Source organism: Macaca nemestrina, chromosome 9 (assembly GCF_043159975.1).
Source record: "Macaca nemestrina isolate mMacNem1 chromosome 9, mMacNem.hap1, whole genome shotgun sequence".
NCBI classification, from domain to species: Eukaryota; Metazoa; Chordata; class Mammalia; order Primates; family Cercopithecidae; genus Macaca; species Macaca nemestrina.
In genome coordinates, this window is record NC_092133.1 from 137,679,084 (window position 1) to 137,693,277 (window position 14,194).

General features: G+C 53.5%; 1 protein-coding gene across 1 annotated transcript in view; it reads right to left on the reverse strand.

The window, feature by feature from the left end:
* Positions 1–13,965, reverse strand: part of LOC105494360 (6-phosphofructo-2-kinase/fructose-2,6-biphosphatase 3) — a 318,705-nt gene extending 304,740 nt beyond the window's left edge. The window contains exon 1 of the mRNA XM_071070503.1: positions 13,854–13,965. Within this exon, the coding sequence (XP_070926604.1) occupies positions 13,854–13,869 (16 nt within the window). The 5' untranslated portion in view covers positions 13,870–13,965. The remainder of the gene's footprint in view (positions 1–13,853) is intronic.
* Between the last annotated feature and the right edge of the window lie 229 nt (positions 13,966–14,194).

A 14,194-nucleotide genomic window follows, 5' to 3' on the forward strand; every position in this document is an offset into this window, starting at 1 on the left:
GATGGGGTTTCACCATGTTGACCAGGCTGGTCTTGAACTCCTGACCTCAGGTGATCCACCTGCCTCAGCCTCCCAAAGTGCTGGGATTACAGGCGTGAGCTACCGCACCTAGCCAAAGTATATGAATTTCAACTTTACACCAAAGAAAAGACCAAACTGCCGCCAAGGCATTTGTACCACTTATAGGCCCACCGGCAATGTGTGAGGGGCTTTTGTGGTCCACATTCTGTCGCCGCTGAAAGCCATCAGACTTCCTCATTTCTACCCGGCACACAAAGTGAAACGTGTCTTCATTTTGGTCTCAATCTGCATTTTCCTGATCACTAAAGAGGTGAAATTTCTTTATTTCCTTTTGTTACACACTGCCTGACTTTTAAAAGGCTTTACCAGTCATTCAGTTATTGCTCACAGAAGCCAGAGAAAAGAACACAGCCACAGAGAAACAATGCACTGCCTGCTTACTTAGTCAAGTCAGTTTTTCCGTATCGTGGATTAGGATTTACTGTTATGCCGTGTGTTACATGTTACTCATTCAAAATAATGAAGTTTCCAAAGTTTTATAAGGTTGAGAAATCCATTTCCTATAAAACAGTCATGATAACATAACCTTCCGCTTCACTGAAGTCACAATGAAAAAGGCTTTCTATAATCCAGGATTTGAACAAAAGATGATTTCAGCCTGAAGTGGCTTCCCTTTGTCATACCCCATTTATAAACAGGACCCGGGAAATGCTGTGACAACAGCAGACGGGATTCTTGGGGGACCACATGCTGACTCATTTCTTATAAACGGATGACATTCAACTTCTAGAATGTTTTCACAAGAAAACACGGCTATTTACAGATTCAGATTCCTTTGCTGTTATTATGAGGCAGCAAGTTGATGATAAAATCCTTGTTTCCATTTTCTACTAAGTCTGGCAGAATTGCTTTTTAAAATTTTTTATCATTTATTTTTATTCTTTTCAGACAGAGTCTCACTCTGTGGCCCAGGCTGGAGTGCAGTGGCACAATCTTGGCTCACTGCAACCTCTACTTCTTAGGATCAAGCGATTCTCCTGCCTCAGCCTCCCGAGTAGCTGGGATTACAGGTGCCTGCCACCACGCCCGGCTAATTTTTGTATTTTTAGTAGAGAAGAGGTTTTGCCATGTTGCCCAGGCTGGCCTTGAACTTCTGTCCTCAGGTGATCCACCTGCCTCGGCCTCCCAAAGTGCTGGGATTACCGGCATGAGTCACCACACCCAGCTCGGATACTTTAAAAAGAGAATTTGAGCCATGCACGGTGGCTCACAACTCTAATCCCGGCACTTAGGGAGGCCAGGGTGGGCGAATCACGAGGTCAGGGGTTCAAGATCAGACGGGCCAACATGGCAAAACTCCATCTCTACTAAAAATACAAAAATTAGCCGGGCATGATGGTACTGGGAGGCTGAGGCAGGAGAATCACTTAAAATCTGGGAGGCAGAGGTTGCAGTGAGCCGAGATTGTGCCACGGCACTACAGCCTGGGCAGCAGAGCAAGATACCATCTCAAAAAAGATAAATAAAAATTAATTAATTAAATAATTAAATTAAATAAAAAGAGAATTTGCTCTTCTTTGGAGGCTGGGCGTGGTGACACACGCCTATAATCCCAGCACTTTGGGAGGCCAAGGTGGGAGGATCATTTGAGCCCAAGAGTTGGACACCAACCTGGGCCATACAAGGAGGCTTTGTCTCTACAAAAAGTTAAAAAAAAAAAAAAAAAGCAGACTAAAAAAAAGCAGACTGTGGTGGCACACACCTGTGGTCCCAGCTACTCAGGATGCTGAAGCAAGAGGATTGCTTGAGCCTGGGAGGTGGAGGTTGCAGTGAGCCATGATCGTGCCACTGCACTCCAGCCTGGGAGACAGATCACAATCCTGTCTCTAAAAATACACACACATACATGCATGTATATATGTACATATATATAATATCTCTTCGTTGGGAGCTAAACAATGGGTAACACACGGACACACAGGATGGAATAATAGACACTGGAGACTCCAAAAGGTGGGAGGATTGTAGGGGGCTGAGGGTTGAAAAACTGCCTATTGAGTAGGATGTTCACTATATGCATGGAGAAAATCTGCACTAGTATCTCCTAAACATAAAAACATTTTAAGAAAGAAAAATATCTTCCAAAGTTTCAAGCCAGTAGCCCAGAGCCCTAAAGCCTACTTTCTTATTCTTTCTTTTTGTGTTCAAACACGAATGAGGTTTTTAAATCTATTTTTCTAAAATGAGGCCATCTAACTTTCAACAAGCCTGTGGCATGAGGGTTAGCTGGAGGTAGGGGTGACCTGACTGTCAAGGTTAAAACCAGGGAAATCTGGACAAACCAGGAAGAGCCGGTACCCTGATTTGGAAGCGAACCCGGTCAGCAGGTGCCTGGGTGGAGTCTGTTCAGGAAGCCCTCTTGGAGTGCGGGTTCATGCTTCCCCCTTACAATGGAGCCCTTGACATTTATGGAAACAGAGGGAAGGACAGACATTTGGTTGACAATTGTGTAGTATTTACGTGGAAACACTGGGAAAGTGAAAAAACTCATAAGTGCTTTTCTCCCAGCTTGGAAGAGAGCATGCTCAGTGCCCGGAGTAAACCCCTCAGAACTTTTTGGAATTCTTTGCCGGTGGGGATGAGCATCAGCCGCCATTGTCCAAGTCATTTTCTTCTTGAAACGGCTTTGTCTGATGACTGACCCGGGGCATAGTGGACTTTTCTGGAAGGCTGCTTACTGGGTCCCATCCTTTTGAACCAGGGACAGAAACAGAGCTGCTCAGGGAGGTCACCGTGACCTCCTATGGGCCACTCACAGCCTCTACCAAGGATGGGGCCTGGAGGAGGTGCAGCTGCTGTGGCAGTGCGGGCTCTCCATAGCTCACTACAACCCAGGCCTCGACCACCTTGGCCACCTCGCTCCCAGCGTCTCCCCAGATCAGACAGAAGGCAGCTGGGGGAGCCACCCATGATTCACTCTCTCTCACCCTACAGCGAATCCATCTAATCCCGCCGCCTCTGCCTCCTAAATATATTCAGAATCCAGCCACCCCCAACACCACCCTGATCCCAGCCACCTGCAGCAGGCCCAGAGACTCCCACCTGGTCTCCCTGCCTCCCCCACCACCCCACAATCTGCTCGCAGGAGAGCAGCCACACGTGGTGGAGACGTTTGATGGTATCACGTTAATTCAGCCCACCAGGCACGGTGGCTTGTGCCTGTAATCCCAGCACTTTGGGAGGCCGAGGTGGGCAAATCACTTGAGCTCGGGAGTTCAAGACCAGCCTGACCAACATGGTGAAATTCCGTCTCTACTAAAAATACAAAAATATTAGCTGGGCACGGTAGCGTGCACCTGTAATCCCAGCTGCCCGGGAGGCTGAGGCAGGAGGATCGCTTGAACTCGAGAGGCAGAGGTTGCAGTGAGCCAGGAACGTGCCACTGCACTCCAGCCTGGGCAACAGAGCGGCACCCTGTCTCAAAAAAAAAAAAAAAAAAAAAATTAATTCAGCCCACACCTCCACCAAAACCCTCCCAGGCCTTTGGGTCTCCAGGTGAGAGGCCAAACAAGGCCCTACCGTGGCAGATGAGGACCTGCTGAGCCGCCACTCCCTTCCTAGGCCTGCATCCACGTGGCTTCCACCCTCATCCTGCAGCAGCAGTGCTGGCCCGCAGGTTCCTCCCGCACTCAGCCGCTCTGGCCACCGGACCTTTGCCTCACACCTCCCCATTTGGACACACTCCTGAGCCAATGGCACTGTCTGCTATCTCACTCCCCTCAGCCTCGGTCCAAATGTCCCCTGGAGTGACCATCCTGTGTGCAACCACAATCCTCCCTCCCTGTCCCTGACTCGCCTTCTTTTTTTTTAGATGGAGGCTCGCTCTGTCTCCCAGGCTGGAGTGCAATGGCGCGATCTCGGCTCACTGCAACCTCACCTCCCAGGTTCAAGCAATTCTCCTGCCTCAGCCTCCTAAGTAGCTGGGATTACAGGCGCCTGCCTCCACACCCAGCTAATTTTTGTATTTTCACTAGAGACGGGGTTTCACCCTGTTGTACAGGCTGGTCTCGAATTCCTGACCCCAGGTGATCCGCCAGCCTCGGCCTCTCAAAGTGCTGGGATCAGAGGCATGAGCCACCATCCCCAGCCCCTCTCCCTCCTCTTTCCTGAGTTATTTTCTTCTTGGCATTCACATCCATTGACACATGCAGCATTCACTGCTCACCAGCCCAGGGAGGTCACCATGACCTCCTACCAGCCACTCAAAGTATCTACCAAGGACAAAGCCACGCAGGCTTACCCCATTCACACGGAAGCTCCACGGCCGGGGTTTGTCCGTTTTGTTCACTGCCGCAGCCTCTGCACTTACACCCGCCCCTGGCCTACTGGGTACTGCTGAAGGACTTAAGAGCTTATGGAAGTGACTTCAGTGACATCACAGATGAGGGTAGGCACCCGCAGGACAGGGCAGCCCATCGGCCTTTCAATTGCATTTCTTGCTTTTCTTTGTTCTTCTTTCTTCTTTTCTTTTCTTTTTTTTTTTTCTGAGACAGAGTCTCGCTCTGTCACACAGGCTGGAGTGCAGTGGCACGATCTCGGCTCAACACCTTCTAGTTCAAGCAATTCTCCTGCCTCAGCCTCCCGAGTAGCTGGGATTACAGGCACCCACCACCACGCCCAGCTAATTGTTTGTATTTTTAGTAGAGACAGGGTTTCACCATGTTGGTCAGGCTGGTCTCGAACTCCTGAGCTCAGGTGATCTGCCCACCTCAGCCTCCCAAAGTGCTGGGGTTACAAGCATGAGCCACCGTGCCCAGCCTCTTCTTTCTCTTTTTAAAGACAAGGTCTCATTCTGTTGCCCAGGTTGGAGTGCAGCGGTACGATGAAGGCTCACTGCAGCCTCAACTTCCCAGGCTCAGGCAATCCTCCCACCCATCCTCCCAAGTAGCTGGCACTACGGGCACATGCCTCCACACCTAGCTAAGTTTTAAATTTTTTTATTTGTAGGGACAGGATCTCACTATGTTTCACCATGTTGGTCAGGCCAGTCTTGCTCTCCTGGGCTCAAGCGATCCTCCCACCTCAGCCTCCCGAGTAGCTGGGACTGCAGGTGTGTGCCACTGCACCTGGCCATACATTTCTTGCTTTTCTACTGAATTTCCTCAACTACAAGATCTGCAGCCCTCCTTTATTCGTGGGTTCGGAATGTTCCTTGTGCAAACGTCCCAGAGAGATTTGGCCCTTGCGGGTGGCTAGTTATCGTGATGCCTTCCACCCTCCTACCAGACGCTTCCTCCCCCGCTGCCTGGCTCGGGAAGCCTCCATGGAGGGTCAGAGGCTCCACAGCAGTGTGGACGGGTAAAGCCCCCCGCAAGGCTTCTGCCTCACTTGGACCACCCAGAACTTGCCGCAGGACGTGACTCACACTGGAGACCGGCTGCAGGAACTGTTCCAGGCATCAGTTCCCACTGCAGAGCTTGGGAAGGGAGCTGTCCGGCTCCCCAGCCTCTGCAGTGGGAGCTGATGCCCGGAACAGGCGTCTCAAAAGTGTGGGTCACCACCCATTAGTGGCCTTGAAATCAATTTACTGGAATAAGACCAGAATCTTTCTTAATGAAATGGAACAGACTAGAAAACAGCATGTACAGTATTGTCTGAGGTTAAGTATTGTTTCAGGACATTTTTTGTCTAAGCATCAAGGCAGAAACTATCAAATCAGAATTTCTGGGGCATCAGGTTTTTTTTTTTTTAAAGCTCCCCAGTTAATTCTAATGTGAAGCCAGGAACAAGAGCTGCAGGAGTGCATTTCTGTCCTTCTGAGAAACAAGGCGTCCCCACCATGGCTGTGAGCCAACGCCTGCCGCCCGACAGTCACAGCACCATGGCGCTGAGGACCGGCTTTCCCTGAAGTCCGCCTGCATCCAACAGGTCTACCCCATGCCTAGGCAAGACCTTCCTCTTTCTCGCTTCCTTTTGAAAGTCCACACTTCTCGGGGAGGGGAGAGGGCAGCCTCCCGACTTCCTGCTCGCCCCTGCCTGCCTGATTGGATCTTTCTCCACTCCCATGGCCGGACAAGCCTCTGGAATGACTTCAGCAGCCTCAGGAGGGGACTTCCAGAATCTGATCGCCAGGGGTCAGTATCTCAAGCAGACAGTCACGACACCAGACCAACTCCACCCTAAGAAAGCACAGTTGTCAGTCACCCCTCAAACAGAGGTAGCACCCCAGTGTCCTCACCAATGCAAGGGGCCACGGCCTCTGGGAAATCTGCTTCCTGCTCCTCTGGCTGAGGACTGGGGCATACAGGACCTCACTTTCTGACAAGTGAGTGTTGAAGCCCAGGCCAGGGGGAAGTGTGCTTTTGAACTGTCATGTCAGAGCACCTTCCGGAGCCACAGCTGGAGAGGCTGCTTGCGGAAGCGCCAGGATGACCAAACCCTCTACTCTTCAGACACCTTGTGGCTGCCCCAGCCAGAACCTGTGACGTTCCTGGGGCCAGGCCCCCTAGCTCAGACCCCCACACAAGATACCACCAAGAGTCATGCACACTGCCAGCAGGGAGCTACAGTGAGTGGGATGGTGTTCCACAGACCGGGGCTCCCTTCCTGTGTCTGTCTCCCTGCTGTCCTGGCCCACCGTCTCAACCGCCCACCTGGGAATCTTGGAACTCTTCCTCTGCAGTCATGAATGATAGGCAATTTTTGCTTTTTGTTGTTGTTGTTGTTTTGAGACGGAGTTTGGCTCTGTCGCCTGGGCCGGAGTGCAGTGGCACAATCTCGGCTCGCTGCAACCTCTGCCCCCCAGGTTCAAGTGATTCTCCTGCTTCAGCCTCCCGAGTAGCTGGGATTACAGGTGCCTGCCACCATACCCAGCTAATTTTTCATACTTTTAATAGAGACGGGGTTTCACCATGTTGGTCAGGCTGGTCTCAAACTCCTGATGTCAAGTGATCTACCCGCCTTGGCCTCCCAAAGTGCTGGAATTACAGGTGAGAGCCACCACGCCCAGCCCCAAGCTGTCTTAATAGGAGAGAACCTAGAATGTGCATTCAAGAGCTTAGATCCCAACACTGACATTTTTTGGACATAAATTTCAGTCCTGGAGTCAAAGCCGAAGGAGCACGTCACCTGGAGAATTCAAGGTCATGGCCTCTTCATTTGCCACTTGCCTGAAAACGTGGCCAGGCTGACCTGGAGGTGCAGGGAGATACCTGGCCACGTGCCCAGGACAAAGTCTTTGAAGGACAAAGGTGCAGGCGGAATTCCTTTTGCTTCCTGCAGCCGACTTAGCCAGGAAGGCTGAGGGGCTGGAGACTCAGTGTGTGTGACAAGCATCCAAGCGATTAGGAAGCACAGATCTCCAACTGGAGAGAATCTTAGCTCACCCTCTTCTTTGACAGATGGGTAAGCTGAGGCCAAGTGCTCTTAAGTGGCTTCCATGAAGTGCCCAATCATGCAGCCTGCGGCATGATTCCTACCGCCTGTGCCTTCCTACTTGAACAGCTTCCAGAACTGTCCCCTACAGCAAAGGATCTGTAGACATGACCACACTCCTGCATAATGAGCAAAGCGAATGGTCTCCGTATGCAGATGCTCAGAAAGCCATGATATTGAGGGCCAGGAGATGGCGGGTGTTATGAAAAGACTTGAGGCTCTGATTGCCTGGGTCCTCCCCACCCTTCCCATGCTTCTCCTGTGACTTTGTGGTTCCCTTCCCCGTGTTCATTTTATCCAGTTTCATCTACGTACAAATACTGGGAAGGACAGGAGGACACAGTGTGATTGGGCTTCCAGCCCGAGAGGCGTCCACATCAAATGCTGAGGCAGTAGGAAGACCACCGTGTCAGTGCTGGGTGCTGGGACCAAGATGAAGATGCAGGCCCCACCCTGGGAACTCCCAGTGATGTGGGAAATTAAAGGACAGACTCGCAGGGGCAGAGAAATACAATGCGTGCTTGGGAATTGAGGAGCTCTACAGTCCTGAGGACTTAGGAGCTCTTGGTATTTTCGGGTCTAGGGCTGGACTAACCGGCGTGCAGACAGTGTCCATGCTTGCCGCCCTGGGTGCCAGTGGTATTTACAACTTGATATTTGGTATTTCCAAAAAGGAGCCAAATGATGACCATAGTGAAATTCAGGAATGTATTCATCTTCCCTACATTTATGGCTGGATATTGTCTTTATTTTAAATTACACATGGGGGGATGGCCATCATCTTTCAGCATTTAGGGTTTATAAGGATTTATTATTATTATTATTTCTGAGACAGTCTCGCTCTGTCGCCCAGGCTGGAGTGCAGTGGCCACGATCTCAGCTCACCGCAACCTCCGCCTCCCAGGTTCCAGTGATTCTTGTGCCTCAGTCTCCTGAGTAGCTGGGATTACAGGCGCCCGCCACCACGCCCAGTTAATTTTTGTATTTTTTAGTAGAGACAGGACTTCGCCATGTTGGTCAGGCTGGTCTCGAACGCCTGGCCTGAAATAATCCTCTGACCTCACTCAGCCTCCCAATGTTACAGGCATGGGTTACAGGCATGAGCCACCACGCCTGGCCTATAAGGATCTTAATGTGGCTCTGCAACTATTCATTCCAAAAGAAAATGACAGATTCACCAAGTAGAAGAATTTATGAAACACTTGCTACCACCAGGTCCAATATAAGCATGAGGTATAGACCGTAACTCAAATAGCTCACCAAGTTACCATGCAAAAAGCATTCTGAGAACGAATGAGTGTTCTGGTCTGGTTATGGGACAGGATATACCTGCAAGAGCTGCTATGTGCATAGAATCAGTGGAAAAGGTGACAGAAAAGGCATGAACTTAAAAGGCGTGAAGAGACATCCACACCCCATGTTTATTGCAGCACTATTCACAACAGCCAAGACATGGAATCAACCTAGGTGTCCAACAACAGATGAATGGATACAGAAAATGTGCATATACACCATGGAATACTACTCAGCCATAAAAAAGAGTGAAATCCTTGGGATGGAACTGGAGGATATTCTAGTAAGGTCACACAGTGCATTTTGAGAGTTTGTTTGGAGGTTCTAGCAGAGGAGCACAGTTACTTGTATGCCCTTGACCGAAGACGGGTCCTCCTCTATCGGGGATGGTGGTCCTCTTGGACCAAGCGCACAGCTTCAGGAGGGATGCACATGGAGTGGTGAGGGAGGAAGGGGACACCCACCTAGCCAGCTAGATCAGCCAAATCAACCCTGGCAATCACAGGGGTGACAGATGTCACAGCCAGATTGCCCTCACATCCCTCACAGTGCATTTTATATCTTATTGGTTTTGTTTGTTTGTTTGTTTTGAGGGGGAATCTCACTCTGTCACCCAGGCTGGAGTGCAGTGGCGCAATCTCAGCTCACTGCAACCTCTGCCTCCTAGGTTCAAGTGATTCTCCTGCCTCAGCCCCCCAAGTAGCTGGAATTACAGGCAGCCGTCACTATCCCTGGCTAATTTTTGTATTTTTAGTAGAGACGGGGTTTCACCATGTTTGGCCAGGCTGGTCTCGAACTCCTGACCTCAGGTGATCCACCTGCCTCGGCCTCCCAAATGTTGGGATTACAGGCATGAGCCACCGCACCCGGCCTTATTGTTATTTATTATTAGAACTTTCACCTGCTATTCCCTTGTCCCTCTGAAGGTGGAATGTGCAAGAATCCTTGGAACACTGCTGTCTGAAGACATTTTTACAGGATTCTAGACTTGAAAAGGACCTCAACAATTTGCTCAAGACCACAGTCTCTTAGCAGAGCCACGCCTCCATCACCTGAGATGAGTCACCGTCTACACCACCTATCTTATTGATTTATTTCTCTTTAGAGAGACAGGGTCTTGCTCTGTCACCCAGGCTGGAGTGCAGTGGTGCAATCATAGCTCACTGCAGCCCTGAATTCCTGGGCTCAAGCAATCCTTCCACCTCAGTCTCCAGAGTAGCTGGGACTACAAGTTCACACCACCACCCCCAGCTGATTTTTTATTTTTTTGGTAGAGAGAGGGTCTCATTATGTTGTCTAGGCTGGTCTCCAATTCCTGGCCTTAAGTGATCCTCCCACCTCGGCCTCCCAAAGTGCTGGGATTACAGGCATGAGCCACCACGCCAGCCCATCTATTTGATTTTTAAGGAGAGAAGTTCTTGCACAGGAAGAACTGCCCCAGCGTACCTCCATTGTGGTTCCCAAAGTTAGTCATGATATGCATGACTTTCCTCTCCATGTCCAGCTGAAGTGCTTCCTGCCTCCTTTTCTTCTCATGAATTTCTTTTATGTTTCACATCAAGATAGTAACTTCTCCTTCTTCTAGACAGATTGGCCAAAGACGCAGACCGTCCTCCCACTCTAACCACCATCACTCTGGAGACCCACAGGAAGAGCTGCGAGCCCTGAACGCAATGCTTGCGGCATCCTTCCCCAACCTGGGCCGCGACTGCCACTGCCAGCTGCTGCTTCAGCCTCGCGCTGAGCATAGGGACACGACCCAGATGCAGCCATCACCCACCTGATACGGTTCCTGCCTGCCATGTGCCATACACTGCGGTCCATGTTGGACAGGTGGAATATGAGGTCTAAGTCCCTCTGGCTCCATTAGAGCCAGCACCATGGCACCAATGCTACCACAGCCTGTGTGACAGTCCAGGAGGTCAACCAGTGCCACACCTCCTCAATGTGGAGTTCAGCCTCCTCAGGTGGGGCCTCCTACTGAGAGCCACTCTGCACTGGCACTTCTGACTCCCCTCCACGGCACTTGCTGGAGAGCACAGAAGGTGGGCTCCTGGGAGGAGATGCCATGTCTTTCTGTTCAGCTGGTACCTGGCGTGTCCTGGTGCATAGCAAGTGCCCAGTCTAGAGAATGAATGAATGACGTGGCATGCAACCAGTCACCTTTCCCGTAACTACATTCAGTAGCTGTCTGCTAGTTCCTCCCATAAGTGAGGGACAGGACCAGCACCTAAGACCCTTGGTTGCTTCTCTGTTGTGCCCTGAAGACCCTCTCTCCTCCAAAAGGGAAACTCACCCAGCTCTGCGTCCCAGCAGGCTCCCCTGTATGGACCGCCCCATCAGACTCCCCTGTATGGACCACTCCATCAGGCTCCCCGGCCCTCTGGCTGCCAAAGCCGAGAGACCAGAGGGAGGAAGGAGTGAGGTCTAGGTGGGGATTCTCCCAGCTCCCTCTCTGCAGGCTACACACTGCCTGCCCCCTCCGACAGAGGCCGCAATCCCTGTCAGGCTGTCCCTAGTTTTGGCTCTGCCGCTTGACATTTTAAACCTCGAGGTGCTAATGCCCAGGGCTCTGCACTATCTCTTAAGGTTTTCCTATCTCCTACCCAAACCTCCCCATCATTAAACTCCTTGACTTGTCTGGTACCCGCCAGGCCCCTGACGGAGCTGATCCCAAAGTCTGAAGCTTGTCAAGAGGCAGAAGTGCATCCTGGGGAGGGAATCCGCAGCTGTCCCTGTTTGGCTTCTAGCCGCAAAGGATGCCTTCTCCAGATGGCTTCTCTTGGTTTTGGGAGGGAGGCAGCAAAGTCTTTTCATTTCCCAATTTTTAAATTACTTTTCTGAATAGTTAACACATTCAGATAGCGCGAAGGTCAAAAAATACAGAAGAGTAGCTGCACTGGCATCTCCTGCACCTCCCAACAGTGCAGGGTTGAGGTGCCGTGCTGTCCCTCACAGGACCTTGTCCCCTCCAGGCAGCTTCAGACCACGGCTCAGCACCAAATCCAGCAACGGCCTGGCTCCCTGCAGTTCCCACTTGCTGTGTTTACTTCTAAGTGAGAGCTCCCATCTGCAACTGGGGAAGCTCTGCCTAGATAAAGCCTCCAAGAGCCTGTGCCCTGGCTCACACCAGCGCGTCTGGACAATGCAGACAGCACTTATGCCAAGCAAGTCTGGTTCTTATACCCTAGGACCCCCGGAAGGAGCATCTGCCAAATGGAAGGATAACATTTTCCTCTTCATGCAGCAAGGTCTCTTCAGATTAAACAATAACAACAATAACCAACAAAACCAAAGCTTACCGTGGTTGGCAGTTTGCAAATGTTTTGTCCCGTGTGCTCTAATAATGCACTAAAATACGTTGTCATAAAGCAAAATCTTCGTATGCAAACAATACATTAGCAGCTTGGCTATGTAATACCTTGCCGCATAAGGCACCCTACTGAGCGCCCTAACAAGTCAAACAGAAGTCTGTCCCTTTTAAGAGTTTCCCAACCAGAGCCTACATCTACAAAAGTGGGCAGAAGTGATGAAGTCAGAGATAAATGACTGTCCCCTGCAGTCAATGAGTGGGGGCGAGGGGGAGTCGGGGGGCGCAGAACTCTGAGAGCCTCCAGAGAACCCAGAGTGTCAAGGTGGCCGCATCATGCCTGGATTAATGGAGACACCGAGGACAGTGGGCGTGGGACTAAACGTGCCCAGCTGACGGAGGAGTGGCAGAGCCCCTGCTTGCTGGCTGTCACCTTCCTTCTGGCCACCCTCCCCCATCTCCCTACCCCAACGGGACAGGAGAGTCAGCAGCCACCCCCTTCACCGCCAGGAGCCCACGCTGATACCTAGGCACCCTCTGTTTGAAAAACAAGTCCAGTACAACCTCCAGGCAACGGTAGCACCAAGCTGGCCGTGCCTCTGAGTTATGAGAGAAGAGAGGCAGGAGGGTGAGTGGGGGGAGGGAGAGACGGCACGGCACAGGCCCAGTGCCCAGAGAGGCCAGGCTCCCAACGCCCCACCCGACCCCACCCCCCACCCCCCCACCCGACCCCACCCCCCACCCCCCCACCCCCACCCACCCCGTCTGCAGGAGTCACACAACACTGATTTGAAAGTCAAATCGAGGCCCCCCTCCCCACACTTCTGCAGCTCCCACTTCTCTCCCGGGGCTTTGAGCTGAGAGTGGCCCTGGGCTCTGGGCCGTGCTGGGCCTCCAACCACCCGGCCTGTAAACCGGGGTCCAGTGCGCTGGGAGCCCCCCGGCGCGGGCAGGGAACATGAGGTAGCTGGGCCTTTCTGGCAGTCCTGGCACGCAGGGCGGAGAAGGCAGAGGGTAGCCCCTGCAGGAGGGGGCGGGCCGCGCTCATCAGCTGGCCGGGGTTTGCTTTTCTAGGGACTGCTCCCATCCTCACGCGGCCGTCCCTATCCAAGCGCCGGTTTTGCCCAGGAGGCAACTGAGGCTGGGCGCTGAAATGACTTCCCCGGGGTCAGAGGGCGAGAGGGGCAGAGGCGGGACTCAGGCCCGAGCTGCCTCCCTCCCGCGCCGCGCTGTCCCTCTCCGTGTCCCCGAGCGCACCGCGCCCGCCCCCAGGATCCCGGATCCCGCCGCCCTCCGCGTCTCTCCGGGTCCGGGGCCCTGGTCTATCCGCGGCCCGGGGCTGGAGCGCAGCGGGAAGCGGGAATTCGATGCAAGTGCCGCTCCCGGCTCGGGCACGTGGTGGCGGCCGCGGAGTCGCCAGAAGGGACGCGCGGGTCTGGAGGAGACAGCGTGGGTCTGGAGGGACAATGCGGGGCTGCAGAGGAGACGCGAGGCCAGAGAGGAGACGCGGGGCCAGGGAGGAGACGCGAGGCCGGAGGGGGACGCGCGGGGCCGGAGGGGACACGCGGGGCCAGAGGAGACAGGGAGGATCTGGAGGGGCACGCGGGGCCGGGGCGCAGCGCAGGGCGGAGGGAACAAGGTGGCGCGCGTCTCGCTCGGCCCCAGCCGGCACCGCCGCAGCCCGGGTGCACAGCGCTTCCGCGCCTGGCGAGGACCCAAGGCTTGGGTACCCACAGGCGGCCGTGCAGGTCCCCGCGCGCGCTGGGGGCGTGGGCCGCGTTACCGGGACTCCTACCTTTCCTGAAGGGCATCGCGCCGGGGGCGCTCCCCGCGGGGCTGGCCCGCAACACCCAAACAGGACGACGTCCAGGCGGCAGCCCCGCGGCTCGGGGCGCCTGCGGGCGGCGGGGCGGGCGAGGGAGGGGAAAGGGACATATTTGGTCAAAGCCTGGCGCGTCACGGCGCGGAGGAGGATCCGCGGCGAGGCAGGAAGCGCGGGGCGGCGCCAGCCGTGAGCTCCGGGTGCCCTCGGGCTGCAGGGGGAAGCCGGGGCGTGGGCCGGGCCGCCCTGTCCTGCCCAGTTCCCCCCGGTCCCGCAGGGGCGGCCCGCAGCCCCCCAGACGCAGAACTTGCCGG